The 24266-nt window shown below is 32.8% G+C and overlaps 2 protein-coding genes and 1 long non-coding RNA gene across 5 annotated transcripts; 1 reads left to right on the forward strand and 2 right to left on the reverse strand.

Moving 5' to 3' along the window:
• Window positions 1-2351: 2351 nt before the first annotated feature.
• Window positions 2352-5518, reverse strand: LOC130015065 (uncharacterized). The gene is made up of 3 exons (XR_008790089.1): window positions 5242-5518; window positions 4288-4376; window positions 2352-3036 (listed from the first exon to the last, which is right to left on the reverse strand). It is a non-coding gene; the product is annotated as an uncharacterized LOC130015065 (long non-coding RNA).
• An 11079-nt stretch (window positions 5519-16597) lies between these two features.
• On the forward strand, window positions 16598-19412 carry LOC126667433 (G-type lectin S-receptor-like serine/threonine-protein kinase LECRK4). Its single transcript, XM_050360406.2, has one exon. The coding sequence runs from the start codon at window positions 16770-16772 to the stop codon at window positions 19263-19265; it is 2496 nt and encodes an 831-aa protein (XP_050216363.1). The 5' UTR covers window positions 16598-16769; the 3' UTR covers window positions 19266-19412.
• A 363-nt stretch (window positions 19413-19775) lies between these two features.
• Window positions 19776-23987, reverse strand: LOC126667434 (probable inactive receptor kinase At5g58300). 3 transcript variants are annotated; one of them, XM_050360407.2, is made up of 4 exons: window positions 23718-23987; window positions 23531-23591; window positions 20952-22292; window positions 19776-20704 (listed from the first exon to the last, which is right to left on the reverse strand). In XM_050360407.2, the coding sequence occupies exons 1-4, from the start codon at window positions 23772-23774 to the stop codon at window positions 20076-20078; spliced, it is 2088 nt and encodes a 695-aa protein (XP_050216364.1). In that variant the 5' UTR covers window positions 23775-23987; the 3' UTR covers window positions 19776-20075. The 3 variants fall into 3 exon arrangements, with proteins under 3 accessions (XP_050216364.1, XP_050216365.1, XP_050216367.1); XM_050360408.2 differs by lacking the exons at window positions 23531-23591; window positions 23718-23987 and adding an exon at window positions 23065-23151; XM_050360410.2 differs by lacking the exons at window positions 23531-23591; window positions 23718-23987 and adding an exon at window positions 22423-22529.
• Between the last annotated feature and the right edge of the window lie 279 nt (window positions 23988-24266).

Below are 24266 nucleotides of genomic sequence, written 5' to 3' on the forward strand. Positions count from 1 at the left end.
CTTTCGTACAATTTAGTCCACAAATCCTTTAATCATTCGACTCTCGATGAATTCCGTATTATTTATTTTCCAAATAAATAATATTAGTATCACATCTTATAATATCACTTTTCAACAATTTATTTTGGCAATTTTTGCCAAAAACGCTCAAATTTCCATTTTGAACTAATTTGCACTTTTTCGTCCAATTTTCATTTTAATGACTATCGATAACAACTTTATCGATATTATTTTCTTATCTTGAGAAGATAGAGTAAAACACAACTTCCTCCGGAAGTTTGTGGTTAAAAGTCCACTTTAGTCCTTAAAGCGGCTAATTTGCACTTTAACCCTTATTCTTAACTAATTATCAAACTATCTACTAAAACGTTTTCGTATACTTACGAAACTATGACGATCGTTTACTAATAATATTTCACGGACCTTGGCGCGAATATTATTAGTTCTAACTTTCCAAGTCATTTTATTTTATTCCCTTTCCCCGATTAAATTCAATTTATCGCATAATAATTTTCCAGGTAAATTCTTATTTTACGATAATTCCAATAGACCTGCTTCGGTCTAAGTCCTTATTATCCAGTCTTAATCTGATATTCTCGTTCTTAGTCTGTACGATTAGACCTCATGACACTTTACATAATACCTTAATAATTTGGGTTATTACAATCTTCCCCCCTTATAAAAATTCGTCCTCGAATTTTCATAATCTTCTTATATCACTTAACCTATCCTTAATCAAACCTTATCATTCGCTTCCTTCCACACTTCCGCTGCGATACTCTGATTAATTATTCACCAACTGTTGACTTTACAGTTAGGTTTATACACTCATTCATCCAATACTGTTTTTTTAGGTGAAAGTGTCTCGATATATTTATCGAGTAACTTCTTATGCTAACCATCATAACCATCTTATTACTACTTGATTCATAATTATTATGAATCAATTCTTTTTATTCGACCTTTTTGAACAACATATGTTTGTTCGTAGGGTTCATATCCCCTTGATGTAACTAACTTCTATGTTCGATTTCCTCGTCCTAGAGGTAAACATGCTTCGAGTTTAAACGTGGCCGCTATCACTTTACATGTTTGTAAAGTAGCGTCGTTGTTCTTGTATTTAATATACAAGACCGCCTTAGAGATTTGCAATTCAAATCTCGATACATTGTGATTCGCATTACACTACTCGTCGTTCTATATACTTGTCGTGATACATACGTATGTTTTCATATAGGCCTAACAAGATGATCAGTCTTGTTCTATGCCTCTATATACAGAGTCACTGTCTGAGCTTACTTACGTTGAAAAACTCATCCGTTTAAAATCACAATACTTTTCATTTCTCAAATCATGTCATAATTATGCGCCGGTGTGATGACTTCTCTCATCACAAGAGTTGCAATGACACTCCTCTTTTCATTTCCAGACAAGCATAATGTATATGATGCATGACCTATTAATGAATGCAATATGGATGTAGTGATGCAATTCTATTCGTGTCAATGTGATGTTTTTATGATTCGTGTCCGGGCACAATTATGTCTTTTCAAAACATTTCATTTTGATCAAATACTTTTATTTTCATAAAACGGGGTTTACGTAAGTTGCTCTCGACATAAGACTCTGCACTATCTATTAATTATCTTTCTATCGTTCGCAACTATTTACATTCTTTACACATGTAAAGATGTAACTCTTTTCGCCTGATTCTGACGTCGTTCGAAAGACACGTCCTAAACGTTCGTGTTTACACTAGGCTAGCTCAAAAGGTCTGATCACTTTCGAGCTTCTAGTGTTTTGACTTCATGATGTTTATCTCGATATATGGTTGTGTCTAACTAGAAGTCGTCGCGACAAACTTCGTCTTTTAGGAAAAAGATTGTTTCGTGTTTCCCGTGGTATCAAACTACTCGGGATGTGGGCATTCCTTCACGTGGTAACCTTGTTGTCCACATCGAAGACATATGTATGTCCTAGCTTGACAGCTAGTCGAGCATCTCCTATCGCATAACGAGTGTATGAAACTTGCATAGTTTGAACTTCCTTGTTCCGATGACAAACTAATAGTGCTAGCCCTTTTGGCTGCCTTCCCTTATCTATCTTTCCTATAAATCCGACTATGTCGCCTTTCTTAAGTCTTGAGAGCATTCCGCCCAGCATAGGCTTAGCAAACTTTCATCATTGAATCATAAGAAACTATTTCTATTCATAACAATCGATTACAATATATAAATTTTATGCATCGTATAAATTATCACAGGCTTACATACCTGTGAGCATATCACTCTCCTGAGTGATCGCGCTGCAAACATACATATCTTATTTGTTACATTACATCACTCGTATAATATCCAATCCAACCAATTTATAATTCAATCATTGTCCATAACGATATTCATACATCATATGAGTCTCGAGAGTATATAACTCTTCATAGACTATAGATACTCGAAAGCATATTGCTTACTCGAGTAAACACACACATATTTTGTGCTCGCACACATCTAACTCGATTCCTAATAGTACATATGGGAGAGGACGCTTTTGTAAAACTTTTGAAAAATCGATGAAAACGTTGATAACGTTCAAAAGACATGACTGGAAATCACTATAATCCGCAGTAGTTCTTAGCTTAACCTAGTGACATCATAACTAGGAACTACAGACATCAATCGTATACAGGCAATGGCCTATGAATCTAAACCATTGCTCTGATACCACCTTTGTCACGACCCAAATTTATGAGTCGCGACCGGCGCTAGGGAATGGGAGTGGTAGCTCCGAAACCCGTAGCAAGCCTAAAATCCTGTGTAAATTTTTCGCAAATCAAATCATTTTTCATATATCAAAATACATGTGACCCCATTTTACAAAAATATCAGAGTTAAAATGCGCTAGACAAATACATAGAAAAAAAAACATCTAAACTACTGCGGACCGCTAGAATGAAAACCTTCTTTCACTTCTTTTGCAAATGACTTCCGAGAATTAAAACTTCGGAAGCTTGAGTTTCCAAATAATATCATGCTATCCCTGAAAAATGAGAGGAGCAACGGGGTCAGTATAAAACTGAGTGAGTTCACCAAATCACACACAATATCACATAAAGGGTTAAAACCGTTGAAAACCCCCTTTGTATATAGAAAATACTCTTTTGAAATCATATTGCATACCTTGTTTCCTTTCCTTCATATCTCTTTGTTTATTTCATAAACTTATAGTTTATACGTATTTGACATCTTCGATTTCTTATTATGGTTTTGATATTTTTCTTCTCTCGTTTTGTTTCATTAGTTTTCGACCGAATCTTAAATCTTAGTTTATATCATCATGATTCTAAGTCGAACTAAATCATTGGCAAGTCTCTTGTGACTTGATCCTTATGGTTGGGTCCCGAGATAGTTCAACCGAGTTACCCATAACCATATGGTACAGTCCCGAGATAATTCAACCGAGTTACTTGTACCATTTCTCAATCCCAAACAATCGATAGGAGTCCCGAGATAATTCAACCGAGTTACTCCTTAGACACGGGTCCCGAGATAGTTCAACCGAGTTACCTTCGTGTCTGCATTCGGACTCTGCACCCTGCAGGTCTTTTGAACTTAACTGTCGATTCATATAATTCCTATTCTCACTCAATAGGAGTGTTTGTTCCGTATTACTTCGCGATCTTGTTTCGTACAATTTCTCGATGTATATTTACTTTTTATTTCGTATGAGTCCCGAGGACTATTATCGAGAATGGATGAGATACAGGTCCCGTGATAGTTCTATCGAGTTCAACCTCGTATCTCGATTTCTTATTATTGGATATACCATAGTACATTTTCTTATTACATAAGTTAGTCGTTTTGATATTTCATCTTTGGTTTTCTTGATCCTTTATGGACCATGACATGCACAAAACAATCTACAACATACATTTATAACACACGCACATATGGGTATTTGTTATGATAAATAGTACGTATAGGAACGTACTAAGTTTCTTTATAAATATTTGCATAATAGTACATATAGGAATGTACTATATTCTTTTTATTTATATTTGGTTCGATTCACATTTTATTACTTTACCCATCCCCGATGTTTAAACATATATACTCTTTTCATTTACTTGTATTATTATTAAAATAGCGCAATACAATAAAACATCATTTTCAAAACATACATATATATGCATTTTAAGAACATACATTTAAACATAAAAATATTCATATAGCTTTCGTATTAAAATACGTAGCTTTACGAATATTAGCGAGTAATTTAAAGTGTACTCACCACTTGCTATCCAAACTCTTCAAATAAGAATGACGATATCTCGATCCGTTTTTTTTTTCTCAAGCCTCGTCGATAGTCGCTCGTCCGATCTATGCAAATATAATAATAGCAAGAATTAATAAAATTCTAGCTATTTTTAACTTATCCAAAATTATGTTTCTAGCCAACTTCGGCTACCGAAACCGCTTACTTAAAATAGTCTGACCCCTAAACAAAATTGACATTCTTAAATTTTAGAACGTCGCCTACAACTTTTGTTCAGGTCTCGGAATGAAATTCGCACCCGAAGGTGTCGGAATCAAGCCTGGAATTTTATACGTTGGGCTGTCCAAAACAGCAGAGCAGATTACACACCAAAATGTTCGGCCTTATATGAGCGGTTTAGAGGCAGATTTAGAGAAAACTTAAAACTAGACAATTATAGTTAACATCTCAAAGTTTTCGTACCAACAAACGGAACTTGATTTCGAGTTATATAGCCCAAGATATAGCCTCTGCAACATGGCTGTTTTGCAGAACAGTTTTCTGCAAAAACGCCTAACTAGTTTCCGTTGAACTAATACCTACTAACACTACTAAACGAAAGCCAATCCGGGGCATGGGAGGGGCTGGACAGAGCCTACCCAGGGCTTAAGGTCCACAACATACAAACACAATCCTCAAACTCACCATCAATTCATTCAACAATTCAATCATCAAACTATCACATGAATTCACCTAGAATTTCCGCAAAACCTAGGCCATTTATTAACCAATTTTCACCATTCAAAACTCATTTTATTCGGCCAAGACCTACCTTCAACATATCAGCCTCAATTAATCACAAATCATCCATCAAAACACTTAATTCATAGCTAATAGTCATCATAGATACTCAAACAATAATTCCATCAAACTTTAACAAAAAAACGAAATATTAGACCTGAAACCCTAACTATAATTTGAGTTTATTACCTCAAATTGAAGCCATAGAGCTGTAGATAATCGTTTCCTCGTTCCGTGGCCGCAAGAATCGCATCAATCGGACCAAAATTGAGTGAGTTATGGGGTTTAGAAGATTTGTTGAATTTGGGTAAGGGAGTTACGGATTCTTCCTTTCCTTTGCTGCAAATTGTTCTTTGAATGAATGAATATCCATCCTTAAATGTTGATATTAAGTGGGTAAAATATCTATTTAGGTCCTTGAAGTTGCCACCTCTTTTCTCTACACTTATAGCTTATCTTTCGTACAATTTAGTCCACAAATCCTTTAATCATTCGACTCTCGATGAATTCCGTATTATTTATTTTCCAAATAAATAATATTAGTATCACATCTTATAATATCACTTTTCAACAATTTATTTTGGCAATTTTTGCCAAAAATGCTCAAATTTCCATTTTGAACTAATTTGCACTTTTTCGTCCAATTTTCATTTTAATGACTATCGATAACAACTTTATCGATATTATTTTCTTATCTTGAGAAGATAGAGTAAAACACAACTTCCTCCGGAAGTTTGTGGTTAAAAGTCCACTTTAGTCCTTAAAGCGGCTAATTTGCACTTTAACCCTTATTCTTAACTAATCATCAAACTATCTACTAAAACGTTTTCGTATACTTACGAAACTATGACGATCGTTTACTAATAATATTTCACGGACCTTGGCGCGAATATTTTTAGTTCTAACTTTCCAAGTCATTTTATTTTATTCCCTTTCCCCGATTAAATTCAATTTATCGCATAATAATTTTCCAGGTAAATTCTTATTTTACGATAATTCCAATAGACCTGCTTCGGTCTAAGTCCTTATTATCCAGTCTTAATCTGATATTCTCGTTCTTAGTCTGTACGATTAGACCTCATGACACTTTACATAATACCTTAATAATTTGGGTTATTACAATCTTCCCCCCTTATAAAAATTCGTCCTCGAATTTTCATAATCTTCTTATATCACTTAACCAATCCTTAATCAAACCTTATCATTCGCTTCCTTCCACACTTCCACTGCGATACTCTGATTAATTATTCACCAACTGTTGACTTTACAGTTAGGTTTATACAGTCATTCATCCAATACTGTTTTTTTTTAGGTGAAAGTGTCTCGATATATTTATCGAGTAACTTCTTATGCTAACCATCATAACCATCTTATTACTACTTGATTCATAATTATTATGAATCAATTCTTTTTATTCGACCTTTTTGAACAACATATGTTTGTTCGTAGGGTTCTTATCCCCTTGATGTAACTAACTTCTATGTTCGATTTCCTCGTCCTAGAGGTAAACATGCTTCGAGTTTAAACGTGGCCGCTATCACTTTACATGTTTGTAAAGTAGCGTCGTTGTTCTTGTATTTAATATACAAGACCGCCTTAGAGATTTGCAATTCAAATCTCGATACATTGTGATTCGCATTACACTACTCGTCGTTCTATATACTTGTCGTGATACATACGTATGTTTTCATATAGGCCTAACAAGATGATCAGTCTTGTTCTATGCCTCTATATACAGAGTCACTGTCTGAGCTTACTTACGTTGAAAAACTCATCCGTTTAAAATCACAATACTTTTCATTTCTCAAATCATGTCATAATTATGCGCCGGTGTGATGACTTCTCTCATCACAAGAGTTGCAATGACACTCCTCTTTTCATTTCCAGACAAGCATAATGTATATGATGCATGACCTATTAATGAATGCAATATGGATGTAGTGATGCAATTCCACCTATTAATGAATGCAATATGGATGTAGACAAGCATAATGTATATGATGCATGACCTATTAATTCTTATTTATTTCTTTTATCATTGAATATTCTACATGACATACATACTATTGGTTTGTTGTACGAGTTACATAGCGCAATTGTTGTGTTGTATAGTTTTTCGTCAAAAAAATATATTAGTTTCCTTATAAAAGAGCAGGGGGTTTACATGCCGAAATTGAAACTAACATTAGATGTGATAAAAGGCCCGAAAGCTAGGAATGATGGGCGATTTTAAACTTCCATATTTCCACAAATTGAAATATTAACCTATATTTTGTTGAAAAACTTAATAATATAAAAATCAAAATATATATTGTTTTGGTGTCTCAATTTACCAAACAATAAAAATTGGCTAAATTTTTAAATTTGTGTTGTAATTAAAAAACATGTTAAATTTCATAATTAATTTTACAATTAATCTATTATTGTTTTTTTTCAATTATAATAAAATTTAAAAAATTCAAATTCAAATAATATATTCTATTATTAGATAATAGCTTCTTTTTTATCATCAAATTTTGATGCATTGTGCTTGCTTTCTAACTCTTTAATACCTGACAACAAATTATAAAACTGCAATTTAAATTGGTAAATTGTGAGCTGTAATCCCAACCCCCATTCTCTCCATAAAAATTTGCTTCTTCTCTTTAAAGAACTTCTTTTTTTATCTTCATCTTTTAAAGAACATGAAAAGGTGATTATCCGGTTTCGATCAAAAATCACCTCCTCTCTATCCATAAATACTAAATAGTTTATAATTTTAACTTTTATTTTAATAAAATCTCTCCGCTATATAGTTTTTTTGATATGGATTTTGTCGTTTTCTTAAATGACTTATTTATGATTTTATATTTATATTTATTTTCTGGTTTGTTTTCTTAGATATCACAAGAATCTCTAGTGATTGTTCAGACTTTATGGTCAATTTTTTGTGGATCTCCCATTAAAAAAAACAACTGAAAATACTTAATTTTAACGGATCTAGCTGTTTGAAGGTTTAATCGAAAGTGTTTCATAATGAAAATCCTAGCACACAACGGGACTTTGTTATTGTTTGTAGTTCAAGATGGTAATCTTAGCGAGACTCACGGTTTGAGTCTTCTCATTTTCAATTAATTTTTTATTTATTTTCTTTGTTGTTTTTTAAATTTTTAATAAATTAGAGTTTGAAAGATTATATTGTTAAATCTTGTCATATGACTTTTTTGATTGTACTTTAATTTTGATTTAATAGTTTTTAATTTTTGAGAGAAAAATGCAAATTGGTGGGTTATGCATGACTCGTGCCATTTGAATTAACATTTTCAGTACATGAACAAATTAATTTTAAAAGTTAAATATACAACATAGATATAATAAATCAAATTTTATTTAGAAAATTTATGCACGATTGTAAAAGATATTTTTGTTTAATGGTGGTCCAGCACTAGAAATTATAAATTTAAAAATTTATAGTTCATAAACTGTCTAAGAGGTACCAATGAGCTGTAATTCAAATGATATAAAAGTTGGACAGTAAACTGTCAAGGTTGTGAGTTCAATTCCTCCCACAAGCGCTTCCCCTCTCCAATTATAAAAAAATAAAACTCTCTAAAAGATAACTGAATCTACGAACCAATAACGCCAATAATGTCTTTTTTGCTCCTTGGAATAATTTTTCAATTGAACCAATTTAGTGTAATACTCTGTAATTTTAAGTAAATAAAATATGCCTAGAGGTCAAATTTGAATAATTAAAATATTAAAAATAATATTTTGAGGTTTGAAAATTAAGAAAAATATTCACGTCAAACCAATTTTAATTGTCAAAGGATGAAAGTCAAGTTTGACCATTTTAGGTTATTAATTAAATCACGGAAAGTAATTTAATGAACCGGTAGTACGTAAAATTAATTTAAGTGTAAATTTAATTTATAAGTGTTCTTATATGTATATAGTAATTATATAATTTTAAAATTTAAATTTGTGAATTTAAATTTTAATAATCGAATTTGAACAAGAGTAATAAAGTTTGAAAAATTAAAATATAATAATTTATGAGATCCGAGTGAACATTTTTAATGTCGAAATTTGCAAAATAGTTTTAAAAACCAATCGTCAAATATTTATGAAATTTGGACGTAGTTTTTATTTCAAGTGAGATTGATTTGGACCTAATAAATCTTCAAACATTTATTAAAAATAAAATATAAATCCCATGCGAATAAAAATTATATTTCTATTCGTTTTATATTTTATTATATTTTTGGGTAAAGTTTCATGGAATTTAAAATTAACTTCTGTATCAACTACGAACTATTAATAAAAAAAATTGGATTAAGATACAAATTTGAGCTAAGATCATGGCACTTTAGCCATTATTATATATACATATTCATTTTTTTGGGAATATATATATATATATATATATATATATATATATATATATATGTGTGTGTGTGTGTGTGTGTGTGTGTGTGTGTGTGTGTGTGTGTGTTCATTTCAATTGAAATGAACAACATATTCATTTCCTCTGTTTTGTTTCATGCGCAATAGAGGGAAAATTAGGGTTTGATCTATTTTGATCTGTTTCTCGATTCCGACAACAATTTTTTTAATCCGCAAGTATACGAGATAATAATCGTTAATTTTAATACGAATATTGTTAATTTTAATTATATTTGAGTTTTTAACATTAATCGTAAAGAATTCGAATCGATTTCACGTTTCGATTGCAGAATTTGATTGTTTTGGATGCGTTTTAGTGTTCAGAGCGGAAAAATTGGATCGAAGCATGTCAGATAGCACCAGAGATAGTCCCCGTGGATGTGCAAGACGCACAACCCAGACCGTACGAATGCACAAATGCACAGCCCACATTGTGCGAACGCACAGTAACGCCGACTTGTCGGCACTTGGACGGTTCAACCTAGTTTCAAATAATGCACCTGATTTTGATGCTAATTGTTTGAAACTTGGACTAGGACGTTTTAAAGAGTGAAATGAATAGGTAAAGTAAAAGGTGTTACGACGTTTTAATTATACTATACATTAAAAATTGATTAATGATAAAAAGGAACGATAAGTCTATACTCAGAGTGATATTAAAATTTGAACGAGATTAGTTTATATGTTTTATTTATAAGAACAATAAAGAAAACAAAAGGGTACAATAATCAGTTTTACCGTAAAATTAAATGTGATAATCAAATAGCGAGGTCAGAGAAACTTTATAAATTATAATCAAATTGTAACTATTCTAATCGAATCACAAGTTAGATGATAATATTTTATATTAGAGAAAATATTTTTTCTCTTGAAGTGGAGAAAATAGGACAAAAGATTTTTTTTTTTAAATCGCCTTTTGAAGTCAGAATCAAAATATAAACTTAAAAATAAAAAAATAAAGACAACAAAATGAAGCAAACATAAAGCATTCTTTAAAAAAAAATTGTTGAATTGTTTTTTTTTCTAACATGTTCTTGTTAGGTAAATATATAAAGTTTTTATTTATCTATTACATATTTTAAAGTATCTCTCTCCATTTACTTATATTATTTAAAGTGCCTTAGGTAGGGGCACGACGTGCCCCAAGGTGGCGCGACGCGCCAAGCAAAAATTGTCTTGGGCGCGATGTGCACCTTTCATTTGAAGGGCGGCACGTCGTTCCAAGGGGGAGCACGTCTCCTTGATAGCTAAGATGTGCCGAGGCCGACACAATATACCCCGACTCGATAATGACTCTTGAACTCCAAAAATGTAAAAAGTTCGGATACTAAACATGTCGATTGTGACTAGAATTTCAAAAGAAGTTAGAATGCAAATGATGTTTGGTTTGTTTACAAAATCTAAAGACCTAAGTAAGATATAAATCAAAGTATGACAAGAAAAGAAGGAAGTGTAGTAGCGTAATCGATTAAAGAGTTAATGGTATAGGGTATAACGGAAACGAAAGGAAGGAAGTAAGAAAAAAAGATGTTATATCGGTTTAAGAAGTTTGACCTAAAATTTATGTCTAGAGTTTGTGATCAGATATCGAACAAATATTTACATCGTATTGTAATGGTGGAATCGACGAGCTACCAGACCGACGAGCTGGAGTAGCTAGGGGATTGAACGACGTATAGAACTTGCGTGCTTTGGACAACGGTCACTGTGAGCTTACATTTTACTTTTGTGTATTATTACGAATAGCTATTTTATGATATAATACATAGAAGTATTAAACTACATCATATATATATATTATTTTATTGCTATATATATATATGAATTTTGTTTATAGTATTATCGAATATATAGTTTGTGAAAACTAGTATATGATCAGGGGGAACGAGCTACCTATCGGGCGTCAATAGACTGTGTGATCTCGATAGTCTGTAGAGTACTCTTCTTGTTTGATTAGATACAAGGTTGAACTCGGTAGAACTATCTCGAGACCTGTATCTAGAGTTAACTCGGTGGAACTATCCCAGAACTCATCTCGCTCGATCGTTTGGTTATATGAAATAATACTAGTTTAACTTGGTTGAACTATCCCGGGACTGTACCACTTGGTATAGGTTAAACCAAGTTGAACTATCTTGGGACCTTACCGAAAGGATTTGAGAAACATGATTCGCTCGTTAGTATTAGGAACGCTACCCTAGTCTAGGTTGGTTTTGAGATTAGGGTTTCGATCGAATCAAATGCTTGGAATATATTATATGTTCATATATATGATTTGTTGTGAATGTGATGTCACTTTTGTGTAATACTATTAGTAACGTGTAATCTCACTCAGCATAGTCTGACCCGTTGATATTTACCCATTTCAGGTGATTAGTGGTCGGATCAGACAAATGTTCTCTTTTGTGCCGGAAATCCTTTTGCTTGTACATAGTATAACTTACCTTAGAGCTGGAGTAGTATATGGTGACTAATCGTGGCCTAGTATAGCAAGGTATTTATGTGTCACATGTTTGTTTTGTACTTGCTACTTTGTATACGTCGTTTTTTAGAATATGCTGTATCGTATGATCGATTGATGTTGTTTATGTTAACAACTTTTGAATAGATCGACAATTGGGCTAGTACATATAGAAGTTACGAAAGTTGAATGCCCACTATGATTGTATTGTATTTGTATCAATGATGTGATTAGATATGGTTCAATGTCGTACTTGCAAACGTGTCTTCGTTGTTATATGTTTGCATGATTGTATAGTTCATGTTTTCGCAAAAAGATTAGAGTGGTTCTAGGCTTGCTACGGGTTTCGGAGCTACTACTCACAATCCCTAGCGCCAGTCTCGACTCGAATTTGGTCGTGACAAATATCTTATCATTTCAACTTTTTTCATTTATATCTTAAACTTTCAAAATCATATATTTTATCTAATTTTTTAATTTTCAATTTCAATTGTATCCATTTTTTCATATTGGGATTTTTACACTTAAAAAATATTTAAATAATGTGATTCATATTTATCACATAGTCTCAATTTTTAATACCTTTTAAAATAGGCAAAATACTGAAAACTCCCCCACCTTTGAATTTTTTTTCAATTCCACCACCACCTAGAAGAATTTTCAATTGCACCCTATTTAGGGTTTTCATTTTTATCTGCACCCCAAAATAAAAATAAATAGACAATTTAATTAATTTAAGGATATAATTATTAAAACCAACTAAATAGAGGAATACAAATAAATTCTTCATCTTTAAAAATGTTCAAACAAATCTTGATAATTAAATATATTTTTTTTAAATAAAGTAAATTTAAAAAAAATTAAAAATTAAAAATTAAAAACAAACCACCACAGGTGGTCTGTTCCGGACCGGTGGTCTAGTCTTCTACAGACCACCGGTGGTGGTCCGTTTTTAAAACAGACCACCGGACTGGTGGTCTGTTAATAAAGGAATAGACCACCACCGGTGGTCTGTTAAGAAAGAAACAAACCACCAGCGGTGGTCTGCCTTTCTACAGACCACCGGTGGTGGTCTTTTTTTTAGAATTTTTTAATATAATTTTTTTGAATTTTTAATTTTTTTCGTTTTGTGTGAACGAATTTCTTTTATGATTTTTAACCTTTGTAAAAAAATATTATTTGTTAAATTTTAACTAATAAAAAAATATACGGACCATCGATCATCGAATAATTAATAAAAATTAAAATTAAAAATAATTATTATTTGTTAAATTTTAAGGTTTAAATTTTTTTTTCCGGAAAAAGGATTACAGTTTTAATTTTAAAAAATATTAATAATTAATATAAACTAAAGAAATGTAAAATCATTAATTGTTGATTTTTTTAGGAAGAAGGCCTTTTTATAATATTAATAACATTAACATCTAATTAGTATATAGGCTTAAAATGAAGGATTAATTTAAACATTTTTCTAAATAAAAAGAGGTCATTTTAGTCAATTGGGGTACAGGCGAAAACTGAAAATCCTAAATAGGGTGTAATTGAAAATTCTCCTACGTGGTGTTGCAATTGAAAAGAAAGTCAAAGGTGGTGGTGGGGGGGTGTTTAAGTATTTTTGCTTTTAAAATACTAAAGGTCAATAGATTGGCAGCACCAGGTGGTTCTGTTCCGGCTCCATAACTCCAGTATATCTCCGGTTTCTACATGAGTTGTAGGTAGATAAATGATATATTTAAATCTTTTTTAGAGTAAAAATATTTCATTTAAAAATGGATACAATTGAAATTAAAAATTGAAAAATTGACTAAAATTGACGATTGTAAAAGTTTGAAAACTAAAAAAGTTTATATGGTATTTTTGAATAATTAAGCCTTTGAATTTACAGTATATTTGGACCCTACCATATAAAATTTCCGAATCTGCAATGTGGAAGAGAGAGAAAAATAGGACAAAAGAAAAAAAATGTATTTTTTTTAAATCGCCTTTTAAAGTCGGAATCAAAACATAAACTTAAAAAGCCTAATCGCTAAAAAAAACCCGACCTTTATTCTTTTTTTCAATTCCACCCTGACGTGTAAAAGTTGTCAATTTTACCTACTTTTGAATTTGCCGTTTCCAATTGTAACATGAAGCATCAAATTAACATATTTTCACTTGGATAACATTCAAAATAAGTTCTTCATATTTAAGATATATCCTAAATATACACTAATATTAAAAATAGTACAAAAAACCTATCTTCCTCACAAAATTCTCTATATATTTTTAATTAATTTAACATATAAATAATTAATTTTTTAATTAAAAAAATTGTCAAATTTATCCTGACGTTACGTATCTGGCAGTGCCGCTCAAAATCAGCTCGTTTTCAAAATCGATTTGTCTTTCCCACGGGAAAGACGAACCAGATTTGGTTCATCCAGATCTGATCAAACCAGATCTAAATCAGAGATCTGGTTCAGAATCGTCTTCCATGGCTAGAAGATGAGCTCGTCTTCCAGCCATGAAAGACGAAGGTCACTCATATATCTTCCATGGCTGGAAGACGAAGCGAGCTCTGCTCGTCTTCTAGCCATGGAAGACGAGCAGCTCTCCGGAGGCGACTAGAAAGACGGGTCGGAAAGTTGGTTTTTAATTTATTTTTGAAATTAATTAAAAACTTGAATTAGATTTAATTTGTTATATGGTTTTTTTGTCAGTTTGTAAAGTTGAAGGCTTTGTTTTTATTTTTTTGAATGAAAAAAAAATATAATTTCATCCCTAGATTAGTTATTTGGATGATTTCAGTAAAAACAAATTCAAAAATTGTCAAATTGGGGTATAATTGATAACGGAAAAATCAAAAGTGTGTAAAATTGATAACTTTTCAACATCGGAGTGGAATTGAAAAAAAAATCTAAAGGTCAGGGTTTGAGTGATTAGGCCAACTTAAAAATAGGAAAATACAGACAACAAAATGAAACAAACGTAAATCATTTTTTTAAATTTTTTTTGTTGAAATGTTGTTTTCCTAATATAAGCTAGGTAAATATGTAAAGTTTTTATTTATCTATTATATATTTTAAAGTAGCTCTTTCCATTTAATTATTCAAAATTAGAGAGTGACATTGCCGTCCCCATTATAATAAAATAAATTTCTTCTATGACTATATTGACTCATATACGGTATAACATACACTCAGTCAAGATGGTTACCAAAAGTATTAATAGAATGGTTAATTATTTCAAATCTTCTGCCATGTTTCCCCATGGAATAGTAATGAAATTGACGTGTTTTTCTTCTTTCTAGACGAAAAGTTGAAGGCAAAATCTAATATGTAAGTCCCTGCATTATTATATTTTACTGAATTGGATTCCATGCACTACAATTTGTCCACAATGAGTGTTTATATTTTTCATTTTATAAATTTTAGATATTTCAGCTATAAAAAAAATCTAATGATATCAAGTCAGACGAAAACAGATCTATTGAGAAATTTAAGAAGTATTTGATAATCCAATTTATTACTTAAATTTTTTTTTTGATGAATAATGTATTACTTAAATTAATATATAAATATTTAATTATTTTAAATTGTTTTGATAATTAAAAAAATTCAACTTAACTTATACATAAAATTATTTAAAATAATAAATCAAAAATTTCAATTTATTTTTTTACTGAAAATATTAAATTATTAAATATTAATTTTTTTCATTGAATAAACTTTATACTTTTATTATTTCCAATTATTACTCACGAATAAAAATATTTTATCTCACTATATTAATATTTTATTTTATTTTTTTGAATATCACAATGAGTGTATTATACTTAAATCATCATTTAAAATTGCAAAGTACTATACTTTTCATTATAAATATTTTATTTTCTATCTTTATTTTTATTTTTATAGTATATATGTCATTTATTTAATATTTTTTCTTTTTTTTAATATTTTTGGACTTATGTTCTTAAGACACAATATTAATTATCAGATTTAAATGATTTTTCAGAATTTTAAAAACTAATATTTTAATTTAAAAGTTAATTTTCAAATTAAAGAGGAGCATCATTATAATATTTAAAGATTAATTATCAACACATGCAACTAAAATTATGATTTTTATTTATGATATATATAGTATTTATAATGTTTTTTATATATTAATTTATTTATATTTTAAAAATTTACATAATATATAATTTAGTTTTAAAATAATTAATCTTTAAAGGTTTAATATGAAAATATAATAATTTTAATAATATTCTGTAATTGCAGACTTGCAGTTATCAAACAGATTTATTTAATTCAACATTTAAAAAATTCAGCAATTATTATTTTCACCACTTAATTTTCAATTTTATCAAATGTCATCTTACTTTTATTATATAAAAGTAAAAGCGTAAGAACCCAATTCAAAAACATTGTAAAAAAGATAAAATTATTCCACTCATCATTAACGGCGCTTGGAGTACGCGACTGCATATCCGTAACGTATGGATCAAATATATATATATATATATAAATTTAAAAGTATAGAAACTCGTTCTTGATAAATAAAAGTTGAAAAATTCAATTTATGAAAGTGTGATAGTGCAGGAGGGATCCAAACATATATTTTGCCAAAGTGGAATTGTATAGCATCATACCTTGATTTCGTGTCAAAAGCAAAATATGTTTTGTTTGACTGATTCCAAGTAGAAACCTACTATAATATCTGCATCATTTTCTTTTGTTTCTCATACAAAAATTAGTTTCTTTCTAGGTGTTGAATTTCGATTTCTGAATTTTCATCATCTACCTTGTAGAAACTTTTTAACTGGAAACCTATTACTGAACCACAATTAATGTCTCCAGCCTTTGTTTTCTCTATTATTTTTCTTATTTTTGCAATCACACTTCCATATTTAGTGAATGCTCAAACAGACAGGGGTATTGTAGCCTTAGGTTCAACCCTTTCATCCAACGACAACTCCACATGGACCTCCCCGTCCGGTGATTTTGCGTTCGGATTCCGGCCATTTCCGGGTCAAGAAGATCAGCTCCTTGTTGCTATATGGTTTGCCAAGATTCCGGATGAAACTATAGTTTGGTCTGCACCTTCACAACCTGTGCCCAGAGGATCAAAAGTTGAGCTGACATCGGAAGGATTGCTTGTACTCCAAGCACCAGGAACCTCGGAGTTATGGAGTACTTCGAACAGGAATAACTCAAAGCCGCTGCAGGGCGCTATGCTCGATACAGGGAACTTTGTGATCGTGGCGGATGATTCAAGTTACATATGGGAGAGTTTCAGGAATCCAACCAACACTATCTTGCCTACCCAAGTACTGAACGTTGGAGACAAGCTTTCTTCAACTCTCCTAGAGAAGAATTTCGCCAAAGGAAAATTTGAGCTTCTTCTTAAACCTGACGAATTGGTAATTCAACAGATCGAGGCTGTCACTGGCTTTTCGTATGGATCATATGTAAATTTTCCTGACGTAATGCAATTACTTTTCAATGAGTCGGGTGATATATTTACCAAGGGACCGAACAATACAATGATCCAGCGCATTATTAAAGGAAGCTTTCCGACAAGTAGGAATTTCTACTTCAGGACAACACTTGATTTTGATGGGACTTTGACACAGTATATTCATCCGAGGAATCCGAATGGGAACGAAAGCTGGTCAGTAGCATCCGTGACTCCTTCGAACATCTGTTTCGGCGATATATTTTACATGGGCAGTGGCCCTTGTGGGTACAATAGCTTTTGTGAAGCTGGTGCTCATGGAAAACCTAAGTGTGGATGTCCCCCTGGTTTTACTATCTTGGATCCGAACAACCCCTACAGTGGCTGCATCATCCAAGCTGGTGGAAACCATCAGGATTACTGTAACCAAGACCAAGCCACCTTGGAAAAATATTATGACTTCTTTTATATGGATGGGGCTGATTGGCCTGTAGCAGATTACGAACAACTGAGTCCGATGTCGTCGGAACATGAATGCAGGAGCAATTGCATGCGTGATTGTAACTGTGCAGTCGCTATATTCCAGGACCCCAAGTTCGATGATGGTATTGGGAATTGCTGGAAGAAGAAACTTCCCCTTTCAAATGGCAGGTTAGACCGAGGTGCTATCGACAGAAGAGCTCTTTTCAAGGTAGTGAAGCAAAATACTTCTTCACAGCAGCCGAATCCTAAATCGAACAAAAAAGATGAAGATCAAATCATATTGATTCTTGCAATCCTGCTGGGTACCTCTGCGTTTTTCAATTTCTTTTCGGTAGCTGCAATCTGTGTCTCTATCTACTTCTTCTTTAAAAGAAAAGTTTTCGGTACTTCAGATGACAGAGATCTAGAAACCAATTTGCGTTCTTACACATACAGGGATCTTGAAAAGGCTACCAACAACTTCAAAGAAGAACTCGGTAGGGGTGCTTTTGGCACCGTTTACAAAGGATTGTTACCGTCGAGCTCAAGCAACTATATTGCTGTCAAGAAATTGGACAAAATGGTTGAAGAAGGGCAAAAGGAATTTCTAAGTGAAGTGAACAGCATAGGTCAAACTCATCACAAGAATCTTGTCCGATTACTTGGTTATTGTGATGAAGGTGACTGCCGACTTCTTGTCTATGAATTCATGCAAAATGGCTCTTTATCAAGCTTCTTGTTTGGATCTTTAAGGCTCAACTGGCAACAACGAGTGCAGGTCGCGTTAGGGATTGCACGAGGGCTAATGTATTTACACGAAGAATGCAGCAAGCAAATCATTCACTGTGACATAAAGCCTCAAAACATACTATTGGATGACTCCTTCACGGCCAAGATTTCTGATTTCGGACTTGCCAAACTTCTTATAAACAATCAGTCACGAACGCTCACTTGCATCAGGGGAACTAAAGGCTATGTCGCTCCAGAGTGGTTCCGGAATACTCCTGTCACAGCGAAGGTAGATGTTTACAGTTTTGGAGTGATGCTGTTAGAAATCATTTGCTGTAGAAAATGTGTGGAATTCGAGTTGGAGAAAGAAGCAATACTATCCGAGTGGGCTTATGAATGTTACCGTAAACGAAAAGTGGAGACGCTGGTCGAAAATGACGATGAGGCAATAAGCGATCTCAAGAGGTTGGAGAAGTTGGTGATGGTGGCAATATGGTGTGTGCAGGAGGAGCCATTGCTAAGACCTTCCATGAGAACAGTTTCCTTAATGCTAGAAGGGATTCTTGAGGTTCCTGTGCCTCCATGCCCTTTCCCTCACAATTCCCTTTCTTTTGAATCCTTAAATCAAATATCTGTCAGCAAAAATCAAAAGATTGTTCAGAAATGTGTTACGGACTTGCCGGAAGTTGAAGAGTAGCAGATTCAGAGAGCCATAGTACTTCTCTATGTATAGAATAAAAAGCTAAAAATATTATGAGCATAATGTATAGTTCCTTTGAGATATCCTAATTTTCAAAATCCCAAAATTTCAGTGAGCAGAATCATATGCTAATCAAATTATGGATGAGCTATATATCATTATCCATTAGTTATTAAAAAGAGTACAATTTAATAGAAAGTTACCAAACAAAAGATATCTTTAAGATATATCTGCAGAACAAAACACTCATAGTTAGATTTAAACTTCTATAAAAAGTAGTGCAAAAATATCAGAGAAACAATAAAAATGCCTCACATCTTTTTCTTTTTTTTTGTCTATGGTGAGATTCTCTTAGAATGAGAATGTGATGACATAATTTAATATAATAAACAGGAATTGGCTACACTAATTATGAGTCTTATTCTTAATTAGAATATAATATCGAATAGACCAATAAAATACTAATAGTAAAGTTATCATAATGTAATAAAAAAAATACTTGGCAAATAACTTGAACCATGAAGTTATTGATTAAGGGTCAACAATTCATTCACAATGTTGAATTAAATTTTACAGCAGATCAAGAGACATCCACCTAATGGAAACTAAAAAAAAATCAACACTACAAATCTGAAAAAGAAAATGAAGAACAATACACTAAAATAATCTGGATAAATTCACACTATAAGAAGCAGCACATGCACACAAGGTCTGGAGCAATGCTTTTAAAAACCTTAGGAGGCATATGCACAATATGGAAATGTTCAATCTTGATCTTGAATTCACACACCAACTTCTTTCAGACAATCACGGAGTCTGAACATTGGAGTCTTTAGATTTGTTTTCTTCAGAAGATGGACGGTTCTCCGAGTCGGATTGCCGTATTTCTTCGATCATTCGAACAACTTCATCCATGTTTGGTCGCATGTCCGGTACCTTTGCTACACAGGCCATCCCGATTTGCAACATCTGAACCATTTCTTCTTCAATATTTTGGTATCTCATAAGCTCTACATCAAACACCTCAGCTGTCCACTCTTCTCTTACGACTGACTGGACCCACCTAGGAAGATCAACCATGTCGTCGCGTGATGGTGATTGAATTGGAGCTTTTCCCGTCAGCATTTCAAGCAAGATAACACCAAAGCTGTAGACATCTGATTTATGAGTGTGCTTACGAGTTTCAATAACTTCAGGAGCTCGATAGCCTGCACTCCTAGAGGGAGTTGCAGGAACATTCATAAGAGGGGAAAGACCGAAATCTGAGATGCACCCATCATGATCTTGGCTGAGGAGGACATTTGAGGCCTTAATGTTCCCATGAGTGAATTTTGGACCACCTGCCGAATGCAGGTGAGCAATTCCCCGTGCTGTTCCAAGAGCAATTTTTACTCTATTCTCCCAATCTAATGGAGTTCTTCCTGCTTGTCTATTTCCTGCCATCAGAATACACCACTATTAGAATACTAGCAAACTATGTTGCGCGAGACTGAAACACGGAAATGTAAAATGGTAACAGAAAACGGCAAAAGCATATTTTTCACAAGTATAGGGTATAAACATAGAGTTTCGGAGTTTTAAAAGTATTTCTCAAAAAGGAAACGAATAGCCAAAACACACGACTCGGCTAATTTTTGTGAAATAAAACAATCATAGTTTGTTATTACTAGGCTTATAGCATACCATGCAAAAGTGTGGATAAACTGCCTCCTTGAATATAATCATATACTAGAAGCTTCTCATCCTTGGAGTAATAATAAGCACGGAGTGGTACAACATTTCGGTGCTGCCCAACCCTTCCTACCATCTCCATCTGTTGTTCAAATTCCCTCTTTCCAACAATAACCTCCTTCAGTCTCTTAACTACTACTGTGGTTGCTTCCTCCAAGACAGCCTTATAGGCTGTGCCATAACTACCCTTTCCCAGCACTTCAGCAGAAGCCCTTAATAAATCCTCGAGATCGAAATTATAAGAGCAACCTTCAAAGAAAACTAGCTTGTTTTTCTCGGGTTCTTGCACCCCACTTCCAAACTCCTCTTTTGGCTTCTCACCCCTCCCGCCACTGACAGCCTTCCCTTTCAACATGCCAGTGCCACCATTATCTTTCTTCTTCAAACAGCAGCACACGATAATTAAAACAACAACAAACACCACTGCAAATCCTCCACCTGCAATTGCAATGATGGCTCCCAACGCCAGCTTTGCTTTTGAGCCTTGTTTATGAGGAGTTTCTGGTGGGGGAGAGAGAGCAGGAGAAGGAGAAGGTGGAGAGAGGATGGGAGAGCAAGGAGTAAGGGGCAATCCACATAAGAGAGAGTTTCCAATGAAGGATGAATTGGGAAACTTTTGAAGGAATAACGAAATGGAGCCATTAAGATTATTGTAACTTAAATTTAGATGCTTAAGCCTGGTTTGGTTAAGTTCAGGGATGGCCCCAGAAAGAGTGTTGTTTTGCAGGCTTAAACCAGTGAGTTGCGTCAAATTTGCAAAGGTTTGAGGAATGCTACCAGAGAAAGAATTAAATGAGAGATCTAATACATTGAGTTGTGAGGAAAAGGGGGCAGGAATTGTGCCGGAAAAGTTATTATGTTGAAGGTAGAGATATTGGAGTGATGGAAGAGATGTAATGTCAGAGGGAAGATCGCTATAGAGAAGATTCGACCGTAGACTAAGAACTCTAAGGGCATCAAGTTTACCAAGTGTGTTGGCTGGGATTGGACCAACAAGCCCCACTCCAGGAAGTCGGAGTTTAACCACACGAGTGCGATTTGAATTGCAAGTGACGCCCACCCAAGTGTTGCAGACTGAGGAAGCAGGACTCCAGTTGAGGAGCCGTTCGTGGGGCACAGCAGCAGAAAAGCTAAGAAGTGCCTGCTGATCAGCATTCAAATCAGCGATAGCGAGAGGAAAAAGGATGAACAGGAAAAAGGAGAAACGAAAAGTTGACGCCAGAAAGAACTTCATAGGGAGTTTATGTGCACTGGATATATGAAGATTTGATGCCTGCAGGCCTTGCTTTTTTCCTGATTCAGAACAGAGACAATAAAACAGAATTAAGAAGCCAGCAAATACTTGGATAAAATTGAGTAACAAACAAAAAATACTTGGCGAGCTAGATTGAAACACCATAAAAGTCATAGTTCCAAATTTTACTATTGCAGATAATGAAGTAACAATTCAAATGTCAAAGTTTGAACTTCAGTCTCCATCACAGAATTCTCATGGCAGTAACACTAGTAGAGCCAAAAACACTTAAAATATGAAAGGTACAATAACAATATTTAATTGCTGAAAGTGGTGAAAATATATTTTCTAAAGAAAGGTTAAACACACTTAAAAAAAGTAATCATACACTAAAAGCAAGAGAAAAAGACATTATAAATCAAATAAAGCAATCAAAAGCATAATACTTTTGGCATCAAATTCTCTTGCTCCTTCCATTAAATTACTTTTTTTTTATCTTTTCCATTTAATGGAAGCTAAAGGGGAAATAAAAAGATTCAATATCTAAAGATCAAAAGAAAAAGGATAAACTAATTGTCTTTAAACAACATAAAGGAAAAAAAGAAGATGACAAAGAATCCAATGTATATAACTTTGGTCACAAAAGATTACACATAAAGCAAATCACACTTACATGAAAATCAACCAGAACCTAATTCTTGTTAAAAAGTTAATAAAAACTCAATTAATAAAATTTCCAAAGCAGTTGAGAAATGGAAGAACACAAAAGAAGCTACATTGACTGAAATTAAAAAGTAAAGAGCTATCAAATTGTTTGAAAAACAGAATTACCATGAATCATGAAAGTTTGAACAGAGCAAGATTGACAAAGAGACACCATTAGTGCTAAAAATGCAACCATAAGAGAAAAAAATTAATTTAAACTACATAAACAGAAGCAAAAAAAAAAAAGCTGGAGTAGTTGAACAACTAAAGGCAAATTTAGCAACAGAAAAGCAAAAAACAAATAAAGCAGAAATCATACCCACCACCTAAAAAGTCTGAATGACATTATTGAGATCTAAAAACCCCATTTCAAGTAAAAGAAATAATCTTTTGCACAATTCAAATAATTTGCCCCCTAAAGAATTTACTTAACTTTAATTAGGAATTAAAAATACCAAGTTTATATCTTTACCAAAATGAGACAGATCTATAACAATGTATGTTAATCTAAAACAAAAGCAGACAAGAAGATAAAAGAATGCTAAAACATTAAAACCCCATAATAAAAAATAGTAAGTTACTAGTAAGTAACCTGGAAGCTGGCAGCTTTCTGTTATACCCACTTGTTTTAGCTTATTAAGCTCCATCAAAAGCTGCTACACAAAAACATAAGCTCACAAATGAAATGGGTAATCTTGAAAGTTCAGATCTTGAACTAAAGATTTATAATCAGCTGAACTGTGTAATCTTTAAGATTAAGAGCATTGGAATTTACGAACTTTGAGGAGTATATTCCTCGTAGTAAGAGAAGAAGAAGCAGCATTATAGAGCAGCATTCAAGAGTTGAGAGAAGCAGAAATTAGTTTTTGTTGGGTTTAAGGTGACGTTTATTTACTATTGAAGGTACAAAAATGAAGAGATAATTTAAAATTTGGTTAATTGTGTTAAAAAGATTAATAATTTGGAGAGTAAATTTGAGAAGTGGGGAGAAAGTTGGAGTGAGTGAGAGAGGAAGTGCGAGAAATGTGAATAGAAAGGTACCTTGACCAGCTCATTCTAACACACCTACTGTTGACTTATACTATTTTAGTACTACATTTTAACGCTTGCAATATATATTTCATATTATTGGTGTACAAAAACCGACCGAAATTGAAAAATCAAACCGAATCGGTATGTTCAATTTCATTTGGTTTAATATGATGAATAAAATTCAGATTTTCGTTCGGTTCTAACTTTAAAATAATTTCAGCTAAGTTTTAATATAAATTGAACTGAATGTAATCAAAATCAAAAAATTGACCGAACTGATTGATTCAACTTAAAAA

Source organism: Mercurialis annua, linkage group LG2 (genome assembly GCF_937616625.2).
Source record: "Mercurialis annua linkage group LG2, ddMerAnnu1.2, whole genome shotgun sequence".
NCBI classification, from domain to species: domain Eukaryota; kingdom Viridiplantae; phylum Streptophyta; class Magnoliopsida; order Malpighiales; family Euphorbiaceae; genus Mercurialis; species Mercurialis annua.